Source organism: Mastacembelus armatus, chromosome 7 (genome assembly GCF_900324485.2).
Source record: "Mastacembelus armatus chromosome 7, fMasArm1.2, whole genome shotgun sequence".
Lineage (NCBI taxonomy): Eukaryota > Metazoa > Chordata > Actinopteri > Synbranchiformes > Mastacembelidae > Mastacembelus > Mastacembelus armatus.
The window spans coordinates 24,348,824-24,369,487 of NC_046639.1; the positions used below are offsets into that span (position 1 = coordinate 24,348,824).

The window sequence follows — 20,664 nt, forward strand, 5'->3', positions numbered from 1 at the left end:
ATTTTTCCTAATTTCTGATTTAGTACCTGGATTCTTTCTCTTTCTCACAGACAGGCAAACCATCACCTGTAAAGGTGTGGAAATTGTGTATTTTTTCAAAGAAAATTAACACGTTTGTTCTTTTAGTTGCATGTGAAGAATAAAATTTGAGAACAATTGTATAAAATATAGACCATCACTTACGTATTGCAGTTTTAACACAGTAATCTGTAATATATCGCATATGTCTTGAAGTAGCAGAAATTTGCTTTAAAATCTTTCAAAGTTTTAAAATCATATAAGACCTAAAAGGTTAAACACACTCTTCTTCAGCTTAGAAGAAAAATTACCCAAAGGCCTTTAAAAACTTGAAAAAACCTGCAACCAGACTGTACATATGGAGCTTAAATATACCTACAGTTACAATATGATAGAAAACTGCAAAAAACACGTCACTCTTTAAGACAAGCTGGTAATATGTTTATGCATGGCCATATGGTTAAAAACAAAACATTTCAGAAAGAACTTTTTTTGGATTAACTTAGTAGTTGATCTGAATTTAGTTGTCTTCTCTTGGTTTATTTGCACTCATAAAGATGTCACATCAGTTTTGTTGCTGATCAGTATCATTCTGCTCATGTACCTTAGGAATTTAATAACAAGGGTGAAATCTGGGTTTGGTTGGCACTGGCCCGCTTTCCTATGTTTAAAAAAAAAGTTGCCGACTTAGTGGAGCTTGTTTGTGCATGAAGCCACAGATAAGCAGAAACCAACAAATGTCTCCTGACAAGCAGCTCTAAAATGTAAAATGCCAGAATGAAAACAAGAAATATCTTGTTTCATTTGACTCACATCTGTACTCGCTGAGTTTACAAGCCGTTGTGATTTAAGTTGTTCACTTCATGCTGCATTCTTTACAGAACAGCACAGCTGGCTATGTAACTTAATTTTCAGAGTGCATGGGTCTCCAAGTTATGTGCAAAGGTGTATGTTGCTCCTTAGTTTTTGAAAAAAAAAAATGCACTATGTATCGTGAAGCACACAATATCACCAAATATGTATTTTGGCTTTTTTATCTCTAGTGATGCCAGGGATCTTCCTTGTTCTGCTTGTGAGTGAAAGTTGCTGTGTATTCTATGTCTGTTCCACATGTCCTTGTTACAGCCTTTGTATGTGATTTTATGTGTGTGTCTGTGTGATTCTACGTGTCTATTTGTCCAGAATAAAATCGATGCAGCTGTATTGTTTTTCTGGGGTTTTTTTTTTTTGCTAAGGAACTGCTTGTATAATCATTAAATGTGCACATTACTCATTTTAAAGTGAGCAATAATATTCTTGTATAAATATCTAAGTAATATAAAACCACAGTCTAAATTCACTAATATCCCACTAGAGGAACTTCTTCTCCTTTGGGCTGCTCCCTTCAGGGGTCGCCACAGCGAATCATCTGCCTCCATTTAACCCTATCCTCTGTATCCTCCTCACCCACACCAACTATCCTCATGTCCTCCTTCACTACATCCAAGAACCTCCTCTTTGGTCTTCCTCTAGGCCTCCTTCCTGGCAGCTCTAACCTCAGCATCCTTTTACCAATGTATTCACTGTCCCTCCTCTGAACATGTCCAAACCATCTCAATCTGGCTTCCCTGGCTTTTTCTCCAAAACATCTAACATGAGCTGTCCCTCTGATGTCCTCATTCCTGATCCTATCCATCCTCGTCACTCCCAGAGAGAACCTCAACATCTTCAGCTCTGCTACCTCCAGCTCTGCCTCCTGTCCCACCTCCACCTAGAACTCCTCTGTCACCCCTACAGCACACCTCACCACTGTCTTACAGCTCTCATACACTATGCTCCTGCCTTTTCTGGAAAAATGTGTTCACTACAGCCATTTCCATCCTTTTTGCGAAGTCTACCACCATCTCTCCTTCTGCATTCCTGTCCTACATACCAAACTTACCCATCACTTCCTCGTCACTACTGTTTCCCTCACCAACATGTCCGTTGAAGTCTGTCCCAATCACCACTCTCTCACCACTAGGGATACCCTGAATCACCTCATCCATCTCCCACCAGAATTTCTCCTTCTCTTCTAACTCACATCCTACCTGTGGGGCAGAACCACTGACAACATTCAACATCACACCTTCAACTTCCAGCTTCAGACTCATCAAACTAAATGACACTCTCTTCACCTCCAGAACATTCCTAGCAAAATCCTCCTTCAGGAAAACTCCTACTCCATTCCTCTTTCCATTCACACCATGATAAAACAGCTTGAACCCTGCTCCTAATCTATAGGCCTTGCTACCTTTCCACCTGGTCTCCTGAACACACAAGATATCCACCTTTCTTCTCACCATCATATCAGCCAACACTCTAGTTTTCCCTGACAAAGTCCCTACATTCAAAGTCCCTACTCTAAGTCCTACACTCTTGCCCTTCCTCTTCTCTCTTTGCCCACGAACACGCCTTCCTCCTCTCCTTCTTCGACCAACAGTAGTCCAATTTCCACTGACACCCTGTAGGTCAACAGCACCAGTGGCGGTTGTTAACCCGGGCCACGTCCAATCCTGTATGGAAGCCATATTTGTGATTCGCATGTTTGATTTGGCTTAAATTTTACATTGTATGCCCTTCCTGACACAACCCTCTGCATTTACCTGGACTTGGGACCGGCACAGGAAGACACTGGATTGTGCCCCCCTGTGGTTGCATTAATATCTGACTAGAGGAACAATATCTTAAAACAAACTAGGTAGACAGTTCCTCTAGTCAGATATGAATGTGGAGGGAGTGTTAGGATCCTTTACTGCCCTATAGTTTACCTATACAATGCAAAAATATTCTATAAAAGCATTATTTTACTAGTGCAGAAGTATTAACTGCAAAATTTACTAAATGTATGAAAGATAAAGGTATTAATGATGCAGAATGGCTCCTCGATGTTGCATTTAGAACTATTGACTAAACACTGCCAAACAAAATTAATCAAAGTTTTTAAGCAGTGTAGCTATCTGCAGTGTTCCCCTCGGATAAATGCAATGCAGTGAAAAGTACAATATTTCCCCCCAAACTAACCTAGAATGGATTTAAATCCATTTCAATAATAAGGTATCGAAGCAGTATATTTTTACTTGAAAGATTCTATAGTAAAATATTTAAAAAAATATTATATAAATGTAATTATTTTATTTTAAAATATAATATAACATGTATAGACGTCTAAAATGTGTGGCTAAAAACTCGATTTCCCAGCATGCTCTGGAGTTCCAACGTTACGTGATTGCGTGTTTTTCTGCTAGTGATTGTTGATGACGGTGGCAGGTCAGTCGCTGAGCGTACTGGGAGGCGGAGTGTCTGTCAGTATAGCTAACGTTAATATAATTTTCTTTGGCGACATGTTCTCTAGAGACAGCAGAGCTATAAAATAAACGAATGAAGCTGGGGTCGTTTGTAAAGACGCTGTGGACCACACACGAAATTACGCGGCTTTAGAAGCGGCTCTAACATTGTTTGAAGGCCTGTCGACAGCTAAGGCAGATCCTCGGGCTAGCCCGGTGGACGCTGGGCCGAGAGAGCGCAGAGGACCGGGACTGGAGCTCCGTGGGCTGGTTTGATCGACGCAGATTTTCTAAACTTACATTAACTTATATTCAAACGAAGACGTAACTTCGTATCGGATATAAACCAGCCTAACTCGAGTAGATTTCAGTTCGAAAGCTGGCTAACGTTAGCTCCCCTGTGTTTACAAGCTAACTCAGCGAGATCACCTGAAGGAACTGGCACTGGGGTGTATTCGTTTCCCTGAGGATCTGCATATTTGGCTCCTAACACCTGTTTGCTAGCTGCTGGTGGACTTCGGCGACTCAAGGTCGCCAGCTGGGCAGCTAGAACAAAGGTGTCCTAGCTGAAGTTATCACACCTTCTGCAGTGTTTATCGACCGCAGCCCAAAGTTTACCTTGTTGGACTGAGAATCAGCTTAGTCCCCAACTCTTCACTTTCTACAGAAGATCAGATGTAACGTTTTAAAGTGGCCTATCGAAGTTTATTACACAGACTGAACAGAGGGAGTATACCTTTCCTGAGGTGATTACCAAAGCTGTCATAATTCAGGTGAAAGACAGTATCCCGGATGAAGATTCACAGAGAAGTGTGGGTTTTGATGCTGTGGGGACTCACGGGCGTCACCTGTTCTTCTTGGCATTGTTAATCTCACACCAGCACCCAAGATCCGCTGCACCTGTAGCAAGTGATCTATTGTTTCACGCTGCTAAGTTAATTAGCTGAAGAAGGATCCTCTTCAGAACAGATCGCAATGAATCGTTATCTGCCTGTAGCACGACAGCACTTTCTGGCTGCCCTTGCCAGCACCAGTGTGGTGGTGAAAGCTATAAGTGCTGTGGTAGTTCTCCTCTATCTGTTGTCATGGGCTGTCAACACTCCATATGCACTCGGAGTGACCCCAGGATACCTGTTTCCACCCAACTTCTGGGTGTGGACACTGGTGACCCATGGGGTGGTGGAGCAGCATGTCTGGGGTGTGGCAGCCAATGTGGGGACAGTCATGGCCTGTGGGCGCCTGTTGGAGCCCCTGTGGGGTGCCCTGGAGCTCCTGATCTTTTTCGCAGTGGTTAATGTGTCTGCAGGCCTCCTGGCGGGCCTCTCCTACCTCCTCACCTATGTGGCCACCTTTGACCTGGACTTCCTATTTGCAGTCCGGGTCTACGGAGCAGCTGGGTTCCTTGGGGGTGTCCTGGTGGCACTGAAGCAGACCATGGGGGATACTACTGTGCTCAGAGTGCCACAGGTGAGGCTAAATATATTACAAAATATGCTACATATTTAAATAGTGTTTAAATAGTGTGTTATTTGAGAAGCTATGATTTTTGGGTTTTTTTGTCATTTACCTGTTCAAGTAGCAGTTCATTCTCACTGTGGTGATGTGGTGTTGTAATATATATTAATCAGCTTGTATATATATTATACATATATTAGACTTTCACTTTACTCTCACATACAGTGCTCATGGTGTTGTAATAAAGCCAGTGGTTTACAGGTCAACAACTGAGCTGTTGAGTGTTTGCTCTGTTTATCTGGCTAAGGCATGTGACCCTCTTCTAAATTTGGGCTACAGTGCGATCTGTTCATTTACATTTTAACTTTAAATCTGCTGAGCTGCAGTTCTGTGCTGAAGACCCCATTAGCTGTCTTTTAACCAACCCACCCTGGCATATGACCAGCTATTGTTTGGTGTTCCCATTCCTGGATCTAGCTGGCTGGAGAGAAATGTGGGAATTGGCAGCCATGTTGGTCTGTAGCTGCTCGTTTGCCTGATCATTTTTGTTTACAGGAACTGAAATCTGTCACCTCATCCTTTTTTAGGTGAGACTCAAAGCAGCTCCAGCTTTGGTCCTGCTCCTCCTGGCCTTACTGCGCCTCTCTGGACTGCTTGACAGCTCTGCCCCTCTGGCTGCATACAGCTACGGTGCCCTCTCTGGCTGGGTCTACCTGCGCTTCTACCAGAGGCACAGCCGGGGCCGTGGGGACATGTCAGACCACTTTGCCTTTGCAAGTTTCTTCCCTGAGGCACTGCAGCCGGCCGTGGGGCTGCTGGCTGGGCCAATACACTCTGTTCTGGTGAAGATGAAGGTGTGCAGGAAGATGGTTAAGAGATATGATGTGGGTGCACCTTCCTCCATCACTATCAGCTTGCCAGGGACAGATCCACAGGATGCAGAGAGGAGGAGGTGAGTCAGAGCAGGGACAAAGATGTTAAACTTGGACATCACTATAAATATTCTTACATTCTTATACACTGAAATTATGCTAGCACTCGATATATTAGTTAAATATCATTGGTCACAGAGCCAGATGTGATCTTGTAATTGTCAAGGGGTCAAGGTTAAGCTTTTTTTTTTTTTTTTTTAATTAATCTTGCTGGTATTAATGCAGACTTACCTCCTTCCTTCCTTCCAGACAACTGGCCCTCAAAGCTCTGAACGAGCGTCTAAAGCGCGTGGAGGACCAATCTGCCTGGCCCAGCATGGACGATGAGGAGGATGACGACGAGGACGAGGTCAGAACCGACACAGTGCCGCTTCTCTCAGCTGGGCGAGACCCCTCCTCCTCCTCCATGCCAAGACCAGCAATCGGACCTGTTAGCGCCTCCCTGTCCTCCGCCTCCTCATCCTCACAGAGCGGCGGAGCGCCATCCACAGTCGGAGCACAACACCCAGAGTCCAGCATTATCAGCTTCGAGGATGCACCTTCTAGATCATAACAAATAGAACGCAAGTGTACAGATACACATGCTCTATTTGATGTCACGGGCAAGTATACAAGTGAATTCAGCGTTTCTGGCTAGTATACTAATCTGTTCAGTGACAGTTATTAGGTATACACTTATCACACACACATGCCTACACACATAACATATTTGACCAGTTCATACACACAACTGTGCACTCACAAACACTCTGTCAATGTCATCGTGAAGCCCAAAGGGGTAATAACTGTACAGTGCTTTCAGTTCAGACATGGTGTAAATGGTCAGTGTAGCTGGGCTCATTTGGAAACATTATTCTTATCTTCCTTTCTGCATACAACCAAAAGTCGACCAGAAATTCTATCTTGTGTGGACTTAATCTCAACTTGCAGAGCTCTGTCTACTGCTTCATGTCTCACTTTCTGTTGCTTTCTGAATAAATAACAAAGTGGTTGTACAATATTCTTTTTGTAAGTCATTTTCAGAGCAGCCAGTTGTTCTGATTGCCTGCTACAAGAAAGCCACCAATTACAGAGACTCATGCTGAGTGCTTGATTCTTGATGAAAGGCTCACTCTTTGTCTTGAAAAGTGGCATTAGCTGGACCAGAGGAAAGAAGCTGCTCCAGGTCCGTCCTGCTGATGAACTATGACACAAAACTTCAGAATTTGAAGAAGTGCCAGGTGAAAGAATTTTCTCAACTAGGTTTGTTTGCCAAGAAGTGTCTTTCTGGAATGACACGCAGAGAATGGACCATGTACACATTTTTTTTATTCCCCAGTGTGTTGCTCAATGGAGAACAGTTTGTTTTTTTCTTCTTCTGGGTCTGTGCATCAGTAAACAAACATCAAAAAAACAAACTTTGTTTCAGTGCACTAACAAGACATGTTAATGGTGTTACACTCAGATCTGTGGATGATTTTTGTTTTACAGCTTATTTTTTGACGGTGATTTTTTTTTTTTTTTTAGGTTAACATTAGGCCTAATCCTGGATCATCACCCTGCACGTTTTACACTTCTACCCTCTAGGACTGATGAGGATAGTTATTTGAATGCATGTGATACAGAGAAGTGGTTGGTGTCTTATGGTTTGATAGCACCAATTGCAAATTTGAAAGGAGAAGGGCAGAGAATAGCCTTGTATGGTATATTTTTAAGGTTTTAATGACAGTGATTTGTGAGTTGCATTTTTCAGAGGTTGTGTCAGTGCTGTCACAGTCTTCTGACTTGTGTGTCAGGCAGTTAATCATGAGGATAAATGACTCCGTAGGCACAGGGTGCTTACATTGATCAATAGTGAGCCTGTCACTGGTTCCCCAGGCATTGTACCATCTTTCATTTCACAGTGCCAAGCTGCAGGCAGTGGTGAATAGTTTTCCAGCGACGTTGATGGGCAGCTGAATTGTTTCATCTAAAATGTTTCAGAAGTTCTATGCAGACCAAAAGGTCAGTGATTAATTCACGTTGTAGGCTGTCATCATTGTAAGTGTCCCATTCTACAAATGATTGAAGTCCCAATGTCCTGCCTGTCCTTGTTTATTAAACTTAATTGCAGCCACTTTATTTCTAACATTGCAGATGATCATAAACTGAAAAACAGATTTTCAACTCATGAATTTGGGATCAAAGGGTTGAAAATGTCTCTTAAAAACAGAAATTCCCAATAGTTAAAGTGAACATGAACTGCATAGTTTTAACAATTACAGTACTTAATGTGAGGTTCACATTATTCTTCACCCTTCAGAAGGCAATGAATAAGTAAGTAAGTTAATTGTTCCTGGTCATAAGAGCTTTTGTGTCAAGGCCTTTAAAATCTCAGAGGCTACAAACCTCAGTTTAGCCAGTACCACAGCAGATTCCATGTGCTTGTCTGAAATGATCAGTGAAGCACTTTTGTGGGAACTACACAAAATGCTTGGATTAAATGAATAAATATACTGGTTACTGCCAAAATGTAATTTACAATAGTTGTGTTTATCCCCATTTAATATTTGATCTGAATTTATGAAGAATAATAATCCTGAGGTGGCTTTACTGATCATTTCATTTGCCTCTGGCTAAGTGGGTATACACCTGAAACATACGAAAATGATCACATGTAATCAGTAACTACTATAATTTAACAGCAACAGTAATAGTGGCCTGTGGTTTGCAAAAACAAAGGTCAAACTGGATGAGGTAGAGCTGGAGAGACAGCCAACAGAAATATCCTGCATCTAAATTACTGCTTTTTCTTATACTGGTAATCCACAGAAATTTGAGAACTCAGTAAAGTGAATTGGCATTTATTAACAATCTTATTTAATGGGAAACAGTTGCTCTTTATATGATGAAAATGAATTATTTAAGGGGAGTGATAAGCCATATTAATGTGATGAAATTCTGTGTGTGCTATCCTGTGTTTCTCACTGTTTCTTCTGCTCATTTCACTGTGCTTTTATTTTGGCAAGAAAAGGTTTACCTGGGCCATTCTGTCATTAAATGTGAACGAATGATAGTATTTACATGAATGACTGGACACGAGAATGAAAAGCATTCTTTCACATGAGAACCAATTCAAATCCTGCTTTAAAGTGGAGACGGTTAAGCTGCAGTCAAATAACTGAAATCTCAAGCTGCTTTCTACCAGCAGAAGTATTAATGGAAGAAAAGTATCAACCTGTACATACAGTAATTACTGACAACGGCACGGTCACATTTTCATTTTCATTTACATGCAAGTTACTCTGGCAATGGCATGGTGTTTTTTAAATTTTATTTATTTTTTTATATCAATGCTGTCACAACTCAGCTTGAAATTGATAAAAATCACAAATGCCGCAATACCATTCTAGCACAGGTGCTGGGGGGATAAGGTGCTGGGGGGATAAAAGTTGTATAATATGATGAAGTTGAGTAATTTGATCTATGAACAGGCATAGAAATGTAGTTGGCACTGAGGTTTCGGTTTGAGCCTGGCTAATTTGACCTTCAGTCAAAAAGCTACTCTCATTGCAGTTTGGTGATTTTTTTTAAATCTTCGAAAGTGCTTTCTCTGGTTTACCCAAACACAAAGATATTCTTGGATTGCCTTCTGTTAAAGTGGCTGATAAATTGGAGAAAGAACGGATTTATCTGCATATAACTAGTAATTGTTTTTCACTTGACTGTCCAGTTTTCCATGGGTTTCACAATATTTATATGAACAGCATTTAATGAGTTTTTTTGTACCCAGAAAATACAAAGTTTGTTCAATTATTTTAAATGCTAATATTAAAGTTGTTCATTAGTCTTCATTTGCAGAAAATTAAGTTGTTGGGGTGCTTCATACAGTAACGCAGGACAGCAACACTGCCTCTGTTCTTTGATTTGTGAAAAAATTTGGCGCTGGGTTTCAGAACTGTTGCCTCCTCAGCTAAGCTTTATAGTAAACACATGAAATCAAGCATTAAGCAACATGACTACATCATAGCACAAACCCACTAATCACTTCATATCCTTGGATTATGATACAGTAAATGACATATTCTGAAAGCTTGAGTTGTCTTTTCGCTACTTTGACAGGCAACAGAGTGTCTTAAAATTGAGTTGTACTAGTAACTGGTGTTTTCCTGCCCTAGGATAAATGATGGATTACAGATGATACTGCTCTCTTTAACTATCCTGTAGGCAAATGTGATATATCACAATTTTTAAATAGTTTTCATTACTTTCATCTTCCTTATCTCTCTCTACTTTTGCACCAACAGATCTTGTTCACACTAATGGCAGTCTCTCTCTATATTCTGTGGCTATTGCACAGACTTTTCTGTTTCAGTTGTCTATTTCTTATTCTCTATGAAATAAAAGATGATTGTATGAAATTAAATTGTTTTGGGCATTGTTTTGCTCTTGTGCTTTGTGCTCTCCTGCTGTGAATGTCCAGATTTTACTATCTCAGAAGAACAACCTGTCGACTTAATCCCATCCCACAAAACATACATCCATACTGAAATAGATACCTTTGTTTACTGCAGGATGCTGTTCATTTGTCAAATTAGCATACTAAAAAGATTTTTTTTTTCCATTAAGTGGATAGTTGCACAAATTTGATCAACTCTGTATTAAAAGATAAGCTAATTTTTAAATGCATTTCCACTGAAGATTACTAAAATAAGATAAGAAGGACCTTTATTTGTCCCATAGCAGGGAAATTTACATTGTCACAGCAGCAAATAAGGCACACAATAGTATAGCAGAATTACAGAATAGCCTCACAAAAACAAAAAATCTACTTGACTGTTTTCTCAAATTGTACTTTTAATCTCAACTTTTAACCAGTGTGGCTGAGAAATCCTGAAAGGACATAAATGACTGGACATATAAACATCTATAATTACAGTATAAGTACTACTTAAAAATGAACTCTAAAACCTTTTACAGCTGGATGACCTGTCTCAGTCTCTCTATCAATCTGTTCTCTATTTTTGTTTTATTAAATTAAAGGAAAAAACATCTTAGCATCCTATTATTTCATATGATTTGCCCCCTAAGATTCTTCATTTACTTAATTACCTGAATTGACCGCCAGGTGGGGCAGTAAGAACTGGGTTACACCTGGCTCATCATGGTGGAAGTTCCGGGTCCAGTGTTATACTTCATTGGGCTCATTTAAACAGCTATGTGTAGCCCCAGCATTTATTTTACACTGTAACAGTACAGTGCTCGTTAAATGTTAGTTATTGTTTGTTTAGCCATAAGCTAAAGTGAGCTAATCAAGGGTTTATTATAGGAAGCAGCCCCGTGAAAAACACCAGTGGTACCTGTAATAGGAAGAATTACTTACTCTACAGTGATTTATTTAGTTTACTTGGTTATTAGTTTAACAAACCTGTAATTTTAAATATAATTAGCATTGCAAAGCTCAGTGTTGGGGTAAAAACAGTCCTCTGGTGTTGCGTTTAAATACACATTAACAGCGTGAACGCTGAGAAAACGCCATCAGACGGTGTAATTGCACCGAGGTTACAGATGTTCATACAGCTGAGGAGCTGCCCTGCTCGCGGAGCTCACACACCTCGTGCCCGCGCAGGTGTGGCTCTCAGGCTCGTGCCCGTTACCCCTCCCCCCCAGCTCCAAACTACAAACCCAGGCTGCGCGCTCCCGTGAGTAATTCATTGTGTCAGGTTGAGACGGGAGGAAGCAGCGAGCGCGTCGGCGAAACAGCTTTGCTCCGGGAAACACTGAAAAAATCCCATTGGTATCCACAGAAACTACAGGTAAACTACTTTCTTTAATACGCGAGAATTGTAAAGTGCCACTTCATCTCATATCGTTCGGTTTAAAAGCAGACGGGGTTATTTATATTAAGTTCTACGGAGATTGGAAAGGCCGTGCTCGCAAGGCTAGAAGCTAGCGGGGTTAGCTAGCGGTAGCCAAGTTAGCTTTTCCCCTCACCGGCCTCAATTTAATGCCGCTTCCGCACTTGGCACACAGTCAAAAACTCGGCCAAACTCTACCAAGGGCTGTTCGTGAACCGTGATAACTTCAGAGGTGCTATAATATATAAACTGAACCGTAAAGACTGGCCTCGATTGTACGAATAACCCGTAGCCAAACAATGAAGGCTCTTTTCCCGACTTGCCTCGGTTGGCCAGGCGGGTTTCTAACGGCTCCTCGCCACTTCATGAATGTCTGCTAGTCGTAATTAATTAGACGGTGTGTTTTTTACGACAACACCCTTTAACGTTTTAAGGATCAAATAAGCCAGAAATGTAGTTTCACTCAGGCGCAGACCTGCATTTTCCGTCGTTTTATTGTCAGAGACAATAGGACAGACACTCTCTGCTTGGCTGAGCATTTTAAGTTTGGATCTTCTCTGTTATGGGGTTTTGTCTTGAACAGTCGCAGCCCCTGAGAAGTCTTCCTCACGTTTTAGTGTATAATGTTCAGTTTGGACCGGGGCCACCCACCCATTCTTCCACTGCGGACACACTAGCCATCTGTTGCCTCTGTGATGACGCCATCTTTCTGGTGACCCACCCAGTGGAGAGCTGGTTTAGAAACAGTGTTTGAATAAACACTGGGAGCTCACACAGGCAAAGACACACAACTTTTTCCTGTGCGTTGGCTACGGTGGCTAAACGCACCCCATAATGCATCACTTTTCAACCCAGCCATGTGTGCAAAACATCTGGACATAGGGCTTAGTGACAGTGACAAAATAATCTATCACATGTTTGTTTATTATTTTTTATTGTAGTTACACCAGTAATTTTAAAGCTCGAGACATGATATAAGCTTCGGAGAGAAGGAGCAGTATGGTTCATGATTGACACTTTTTAATTTTTTTTTCTAAATAAAATGAAGAGAATTATATTATTTAACTATATAATGCAAAGCCAACTTTAAAGCTGCACAATGACAAATAAAATCTTAGACAATATGTGTAACAGTGTCAAGATGTGACATTCACGCCTGAATGAACAAGTGTTTGTAAACAGATTTCTGCAAACAGATGCATCTTATTTCCTATTTCATATTTTTAATAAAGGCTCAGTATAATAATTTTATGTTTTATTGTCACTGCTGATGAAGAAAAACCTTAGTCTGTCAGAAAATACTCTTATACCTTGTGCAGTACCAAAGGCAGGAGGCAGTGTAAGGTAGGTTTTATGGTAGGTTTTATTGCAGGTTTTACACACGGTCACCCTTGAAGCTGTTAAATAAAATCATATCCTCTCCTCCACTGTAATGGAGGAAGGTTACGGTGACTGATTGAAATTCAATATCATTCAATGGCCACTTGAGCGGTTAAGAAAATTCTGCTTCTTCCACGATAATGATTAATTTGAAATGTCATCGCCCGCTGGAAATATACATGTCAGATGGTAAAAGAGAAACACCCGCTAAGTTTCTGTTATAAACTGAAATGTTCATCTGCTGCCAGTCAAGTATTAATTTGGGGCTAATTTTCCATTCTGAAAACTGTAGGGTATTTCCTGGCACAAAAGCACACAGACCTTCACATTCAACTGTTGACTGTGTGGGGTTTTCTAAAGGACAGCCTGATGAATCATCAAGCGCACAGTAGCCGTTTTAATAATGCATTGAAAGCTGTGTCATACGAGGAAACGGGGCACTGTGAATAATGTTTCACTTGATTGATCAGGGAAAACGCAACAGAATCTTTGTCAGCTTTTTGGGTGTATGTGTGTGTGGTTTTCTGTCAGAAGTCTTGAGTTTGACAGGTTGACAGTTGGATTATCATGCTGGATACATAACCATCCCAAAGGTTATGTCTTCATTTAAGAAATTGTGTGGTTTATTCAGTTAATCGGCAAAGGAAAATGTGGACAGCTGCTTTGGGAGCACATTGCAGTGGTGTTTCAGTGTGGATGTGAAGCATGAATCAACCATTCCTGGTGGGGAAAGTCAGTTGATGAAGTGAATCGCAAAATTGACAAAAAGACCTACCGTTGCTGTGCGCCCTCCTCTTCCTGTTTTAATTGACGATGTTGATCACAGGAGTGCTCTCGGTTGCTCTGGCTGTCAATTTGGTCGTGTCTCTTTTTATCTGTTGTCTGTTCCTGCATGCAGCTTGGTTATTGTTATCTAGCAGGATTATAATCGATCAGGGAAGCACATTTCACATTACCTCGATTTGTATGTTTCTGTGGCACCCGACATAGTTCGAATAAGCAGCTGGCCATTACTTTGGCATACGTAGGATGTTTTAAGTCTTTGCACTAAAAGGGAGTTTGGAAGTAACCCATAACACGTGGATGTCCGCAGGCCATAGCTGCAACAATTGCATCACTTCCATTGCTCATACATGTGTCACTTAAAATGCTTGACAAGCCTGTTCAGTTATAGTATGACTGAAATCTGGGCTGGTGAAGTATGACTGACACATCAGAAAGATGTTGGATGTGGTTGGAGGCTTTCACATTTTGTGTATTGGTATGTTGTAGTTGCAGCCCATAGTTTTAGTTTCAGTTTTGCTAGATTTGATTTGTCACCCAGACTTAAAATTCTTATGCAGCATTTTTTGCCGGTACACATTAAAAAAATTTCTGCGGCCTTATGGTCGTAGTGAATGGCACCGTCACGTTTATGGAATAGTGAATTCCACCGCCATCAGTATTGGTGTGTTTTCGTGTTGTGTGTGTGCCCCTGCTTGTTGAAACACATTTTCACTGCTTGTGGCTGATTTTCTGTTGCTGCCTTTTTTGTTTGTATCTTTTTGTTTTCTTGGTTAAGCAAGTCTAAAGGAACAATTAGAGCTTTAATGACTTGCTTATAGGCACCTAAGCTGCATTTGTTTAAGTGAGGGTACATTATTTCCATTTTGCCACCAGTCAAACATTACAAACATTGACCATACACCTGCCTTTAGGGTAAAGCTGCCCCCATTTTTGTCTTTTCCTTTTTCCTCAAGTCAGGGAGGGAATGGTCTAATTTTTTTTGACACTGCTGTCCTACTTAGAGTAATCGTCTACCATTTATAGGATGCTTGCAGCATCTCGCAACACTTTGGTACATTTCAGGGTCAGATATTAATGGACAAATTTTTAACTAGGGTAATTTTTGTCTTTCACTCATTGAGGTGTCAGGTTCTTACATGTTTAGATTTTGTTTTTTACGATCAGAAATGGACTGAATATGCAATCTGAAGCTGCAAAGCTAAACATGGTGTAGGCAGCACTCAGTTTACAGTAGAATATGAAAATGCCAGTCACATACAAACTGCTGTATGGACAAAAATTAAAAAAAAAAAACTGAAGGGTAAGGAAGATGGGCTGGGTTGAACCAGAGCCCTTTTTCTTGTGTAAAGCATATGTAAGATTTACACAATATGCAGTTAATCAAATGATTTTAGTTCAAAGAAACAGACCCTGAAAACAAGACATATTTGATCAAAGGGGCAAAAGTGACAGAGGATTGAGCCTCTAACCTGGGCTGTGCTTACAGCCCTGCTGCAGATCAAAGCTGCAGCAGGGCTGATGGCTTCAGAAAGAACAGGAGAGGCATTGGGGAGTGTATTCTCCACACCTGCAGCTGACTCACTTTGATGGCGGGAGCAGGGTCGAAAAATGTGATCGACACTGCACAGTGCAGCACCTTGTTGGATCAGGGAGGAAACAACCGTTCAGGATGTGATTTATTAGCCTCTCAATGTGAGGCCTGTTTGTCCTTGTGCAGTTAGTAAGTACACAGTACATGTACTGTGTTAGTGTGAAAGCTGTGTGTGAGGCAGTACCAAAGGCAGATGAGGTGTTTGATGTGTACACTTGGTGAATAAAGTGATTGTGCTCATTTTGCACGCCCAGGCACTAGGACTTTTTGGATGTTGTGCCTGTTCACGTATAAAGGGAACTTGCTGTTTTCTTTGTGTTTTTGTTTGGCATCGGTAGAAAATCAACATCTACACTGAATTTGGTGAATGTGATTTCCCATAACTTACTTTGGTAAGCTTGTTCTTTTCAACCCTTATTGATACATACGTTAGGTCTTGCCTTTTATTTCTTGGCAGGTTATATGGATTTTGTGCTGCCCCTTAATGATGCATTTTATGTTTACGTTTGTATACTTGCGGTACACTGGATCCTTTCTCAATTACACCCTGCCTAGTTCTTATGTTGCCATAATATACACAAACACATGTGCACTGCACATGTTGAAGTCAAAGCTATTTGCATTACATTTTTTGCAGCATTGTTTTTTGACATATTTCAGTTTTTGTGCTGTGGTAACTGTATTATGCCTGTCATTCTGACCGTAGCATAATATGCAACTTGACAGGATTCAGGTGTGCAGGAATCGATTATTAAATAAGTCTCAAGCATTGAAAATCTTTGTTTCACAGAAAAGCATTACTCAAATATGCAGCCCATTTTTTACAGATTCCATTAATCACCCCCCCCCCCCCCCCCCCCCCCCCCACGTGAAAGGCTAGGTCTAGAAGGTCTAGAAGCACTGCTTTCCATCTATGTGGTTAAATGTGTTAAAATGTAGTGTTGCATGGTGCACTTGCACTGTCTATCACTGCACAAAGCCCACTGCTTTCATGCAACAGGTTGTCACGCATGTTGTTTGCGTTTTAAAATGGACCTGGGCACAGAATAGATGCCCCTTGCAACAGTTCTGATGTGAACAGTTTTGGATAGTCAGATGTGACAGCAGCACTTCTGATTCTTTATCCTTTTCCTTTTGTGTTCTTGTTTCTAACCTTTGCATCCTTACTTCCATCTAGGGATGGCAGCCATCCGTAAGAAGCTGGTGATAGTGGGAGATGGAGCTTGTGGGAAGACCTGTCTTCTCATTGTCTTTAGCAAGGACCAATTCCCTGAGGTCTATGTCCCCACTGTATTTGAGAACTATGTTGCTGACATAGAAGTGGACGGAAAACAGGTGAGACAATTGCAACAAATCTGTGCTGCTGTTATCAGTCTTTCCTGTTTTAATTTTAGTGTGGTGCCTTAGGATGGATGGATTGATTCAACACTTTACCTTTTAAAGCTGTTTTACACCCTTGTCAAGTGACTTTGTGTGATGAACAAATGTCATTAAATTACTCCAACCTGGACATTTTCAATAAACAAATTAATAGAGTTTGTACCTCTGACACTATTCAGTAGCCTACTTGGGTTTCCTACCTGTCCATGCCACATTTAGTCTCAGCAATGTTTTTTTTTTTTTTTTGTGCTTGTATCTGGGTTAATTTTATTTCCTGCCTGCTTAATCATGCTCAGCGCCTTAATTCTTCCTTCAGGGCCAAGTGTTGATAAAACTGTACTGTTCTATTTTCACATCTCCCTCACACTGCAGCAGTCATCTTCTAAGTCTGGTCTTCTACAGGTTGCATTAGTTGAATGTTAGTCACAGGCCTTCATATCTATTGTCAAACTATTCCTAGGTCTACTTATGATGGTACAGTTTATCTAAAATATGTTAATTGATGTACTAACACACAGGCTGTGCTAAGACACAGCAGCCAAGGATTCAGACAGTGTTTTGATTTATAGCCTTAACAGACAGACAGACTTATGATGTTTTGGCCTGATTCAGTTTAGCTTTTTGTGCACCAAAAAATATCCACTGTAATTCAGAAATTAGGTTATAGTCTCTAGTGTTACAGTTCTGGTGATTTATTAGGTACTGTATGTGTGCTTCTTCGAATGACTGCGGCACCCAGCCCAAGTTATCAGTCACAAACCCACACGTCCTGACCTCATTCAGGGTTAATGGGATTCTGGGACGTTGAGTCTTTATTGGCTGGCTGATTTCTAACTCTCTGAGCCACTGAGAAGGACTCAGGCTACTTCTAGTCAAGTGTCACAGTTTTCCAAATGTCTTGTTCTGGTTTCTTTTCCATATTTAGCTGTGCAGTCAGTTTTTTGTTTTTTTTTTTTTTAATGTCACCTTCACAGAATCCAGATGCAGTTTTTCAAATATGCAGTATTTGGTTACTAATAATGCATTACCAAAGATGTTTGCAATAGTATCAAGGTTATTTTTTATTCATATCAGATTATGGTGATATGCCTTTTTTTTGTTTCCCCATTTGATTGTCATCTGTCCAGGTCAAAAACTGACCATCTATATTTACTGATTGAACTTTAAGTTCAGAGCTCAATCAAATTCTTTATAAATGTGAACGTTATGAATGTCATTTATACTTAAATCATGGTACCATGATTTTTTTTTTTTTTTTTTTTTTTTTTGTGGAATACAAAACTTGATCTGTGGTATAGGTTTATAGTTTCTTGCCTTTCAATGTGTGTGTTTGTCAGGTCGAGTTGGCTCTTTGGGACACAGCGGGTCAGGAGGACTACGATAGGCTGAGACCTCTGTCCTATCCAGACACTGATGTCATTCTCATGTGTTTCTCCATAGACAGCCCTGACAGCTTGGGTGAGTACAGAACACACACACACACACACAGACACACACACGCACCTAAAAACATTCATGCATCACCATCCTTCCTATGCACTCCCCCATCTTTCCGTTTTCATAAGTTATTTCTGGGCCCTGTGTTCATCCTGTTGTGACCACTTGTAGAGTAACTGCCTGCATTTTCACATGCACACCAGCGCACACCGACACAAATCATTTGTGGTTTGGAGCCATGCTATTAAACAAGAACACATACCTTTTCTCTGAGAATGATTATGAACAACACTTCACTGATCATATGGAAATTGAACAGAATGAAGTGAGACGTCACTTATTATAATTACTATCGAACACAGGCTTATTGTACAAAAGCTTGTCAAAAGTAATTTTACCTGACCATCTTCAGCAAATACACTTCGGTGTACAAGCAGCATTGTAGAGATGTGGAGGCTTGTTATTGTTCATGAGCAAAATTGTCTTTTCAGTGATTCACATTATAAATTAAATTGTGACCTTTACACAAATCAAAATGCTGAAATCTTTTAAGTCTCTTAATAACAAAATATAAGATAACATGATTACCGTGCCATCAAATTGCTTTTTTTGTGGGTGCTACATTGATTCACCCAGTGAGATGTACAAATACGGTTTTAAAAAAGACAAGAGAAATTGCTCCACAGAGCAACAGTGGGTTCAGTGCAGTACACTGGAAACTATATAAATACTGGTTCAAGTGTTTGGTCTTTTTTTCCCTTTTATTCAGCTGTGGTTGTCTCCGGTTGCTAGAAGGATTATCCCCCACTTGGAAAAATAAAAAATACAGTAAATAAAAAAAATAACCTGCCTCTGATAGATGCACAAAATAAAAGCCTGGTCCCGTGGTTACTGATGTGTGTTTTCATCCACAGAAAACATTCCAGAGAAGTGGACCCCAGAGGTCAAACACTTTTGTCCCAATGTTCCCATCATCCTGGTAGGAAACAAGAAAGACCTGCGTAATGACGATCACACACGCCGAGAGCTGGCCAAGATGAAGCAGGTACATGGATTCAACTCTACTTAGATCTGAGCATTATTGAGACATGTTTTTTTTAATTTAATACTATAAAATACACATGACATAAGAAGTCTGTGAAGTGAGCCATGAGTACTGCTGGTATTTTATCTGTGAATATTCAGGAGTGTAGCTAATGAGTTCTTAAACCAAATTCTTGGTTTCCTCTTCACCCAAAAGGAGCCAGTGAAGTCAGAGGAGGGCCGGGACATGGCTGGACGGATTGCAGCATTTGGTTACATGGAGTGCTCTGCTAAGACCAAGGATGGTGTGCGGGAGGTGTTTGAAATGGCCACCAGGGCGGCACTGCAGGCCCGCCGTGGAAAGAAGACCAGTAAATGTGTACTGCTGTAAAACAGCCGACATCTTTGGACTGTTTTCACCAGGGGCTACTGTACCTGGGGCTCGGGAGGGACAGGGATTACTAGATGGGAGAGGGAGGGAGGGAGGGGAAGAAAAGAGTGCAGTAAATGACTTCCGCTGTAAAATGGCTGTTTGTTGGACTGATGGAGAGGGTTGGGTTCGTGGATGGGGAGAAGGGAGCACAGTACATGACTACCGCTGTAAACCATTCGGCTCCACCTGTGGGTTTACAGTCAAGGTGGGATAGTTACACCAGCCACCGGCCGAATGCTGGTACATTTCGTCTTTTCAACAAGCCACTTACACTGATAAAGATCGATCCTGGTCCTTTCTAAAACTCTAGCTGACTGGTAAAACTGATAAAGGTGCTAGTGAATTATGGGATGTTCGAGTGACCGTGCTTCGTGTGGACAACGCATAAAGTTTAATTTCCTGTTTGGATGACTTGCCATTTGGGTGGAGGTGATTACATAGCACAGTAAACAAGTGCCACTGTATATGGCCACCAGATGACTATTTAGCTCCACTCGTTCATACCTGCAATTAGGGATGAGGTGGTGAGAGGTTGGACACGGATAGAAAGAATGAAGTGCAGTATGTGAGCGTAACCATGACGACACTATACACCGAACAGTGCAAAAACTGACAGTTCTCATAGTTTTGCATATTCAGCTTGCTTATTTACAATAGTCACCTGGGCAGGTTATTACACAAGCCCCAACAATAGGCAGATTACCTTTTGATTTTAAAAATCAAGTGTTCTCGAAAAACCACATTTTAAACAGATTCGAGGTTTGGTACCTTGCAGTTGAATTTAGGAATTTAAAAAAAAAAAAAAAACAGCTAACTGTACAGAGGGTTGTCGTGTCCACTGTATTAAAAAAGTAGTGAAGTGCTGTCCGGTGGCCTGGTCTTGTGTGTTGTATTATCAGTCATGGAGCCACATGCTTTGTCCCACTGTGGCTAATGTTGTGCTTACAGACTCACTGTGGCAAACACAATGAGCCCTTACTGAGATGATTAGTTACAATCACATGGTAACGGCTGCTCTAACTTTTTGTGCAGTTTCAATTGAAAATTAAAAAAAAAACAAAACGATTTGCTGTTCAGCATCATCTCACCGATGATCTAAAGTGGCTCA

At 40.9% G+C, this 20,664-nt stretch overlaps 2 protein-coding genes across 3 annotated transcripts; both read left to right on the top strand.

The window, feature by feature from the left end:
* Positions 1-3,307: 3,307 nt before the first annotated feature.
* tmem115 (transmembrane protein 115) lies at positions 3,308-9,760 on the top strand. 2 transcript variants are annotated; one of them, XR_003297286.1, is made up of 4 exons: positions 3,308-4,790; positions 5,366-5,730; positions 5,960-6,930; positions 7,217-9,760. XR_003297286.1 is itself a non-coding variant. In XM_026333078.1 (3 exons), the coding sequence occupies exons 1-3, from the start codon at positions 4,299-4,301 to the stop codon at positions 6,261-6,263; spliced, it is 1,161 nt and encodes a 386-aa protein (XP_026188863.1). In that variant the 5' UTR covers positions 3,308-4,298; the 3' UTR covers positions 6,264-9,760. The 2 variants fall into 2 exon arrangements, 1 of the variants encoding a protein (XP_026188863.1); XM_026333078.1 differs by having other exon boundaries at positions 5,960-9,760.
* A 1,616-nt stretch (positions 9,761-11,376) lies between these two features.
* Positions 11,377-19,588, top strand: rhoab (ras homolog gene family, member Ab). The gene is made up of 5 exons (XM_026333079.2): positions 11,377-11,484; positions 16,461-16,618; positions 18,001-18,121; positions 19,015-19,145; positions 19,341-19,588. The coding sequence occupies exons 2-5, from the start codon at positions 16,463-16,465 to the stop codon at positions 19,512-19,514; spliced, it is 582 nt and encodes a 193-aa protein (XP_026188864.1). The 5' UTR covers positions 11,377-11,484; positions 16,461-16,462; the 3' UTR covers positions 19,515-19,588.
* Positions 19,589-20,664: the final 1,076 nt, after the last annotated feature.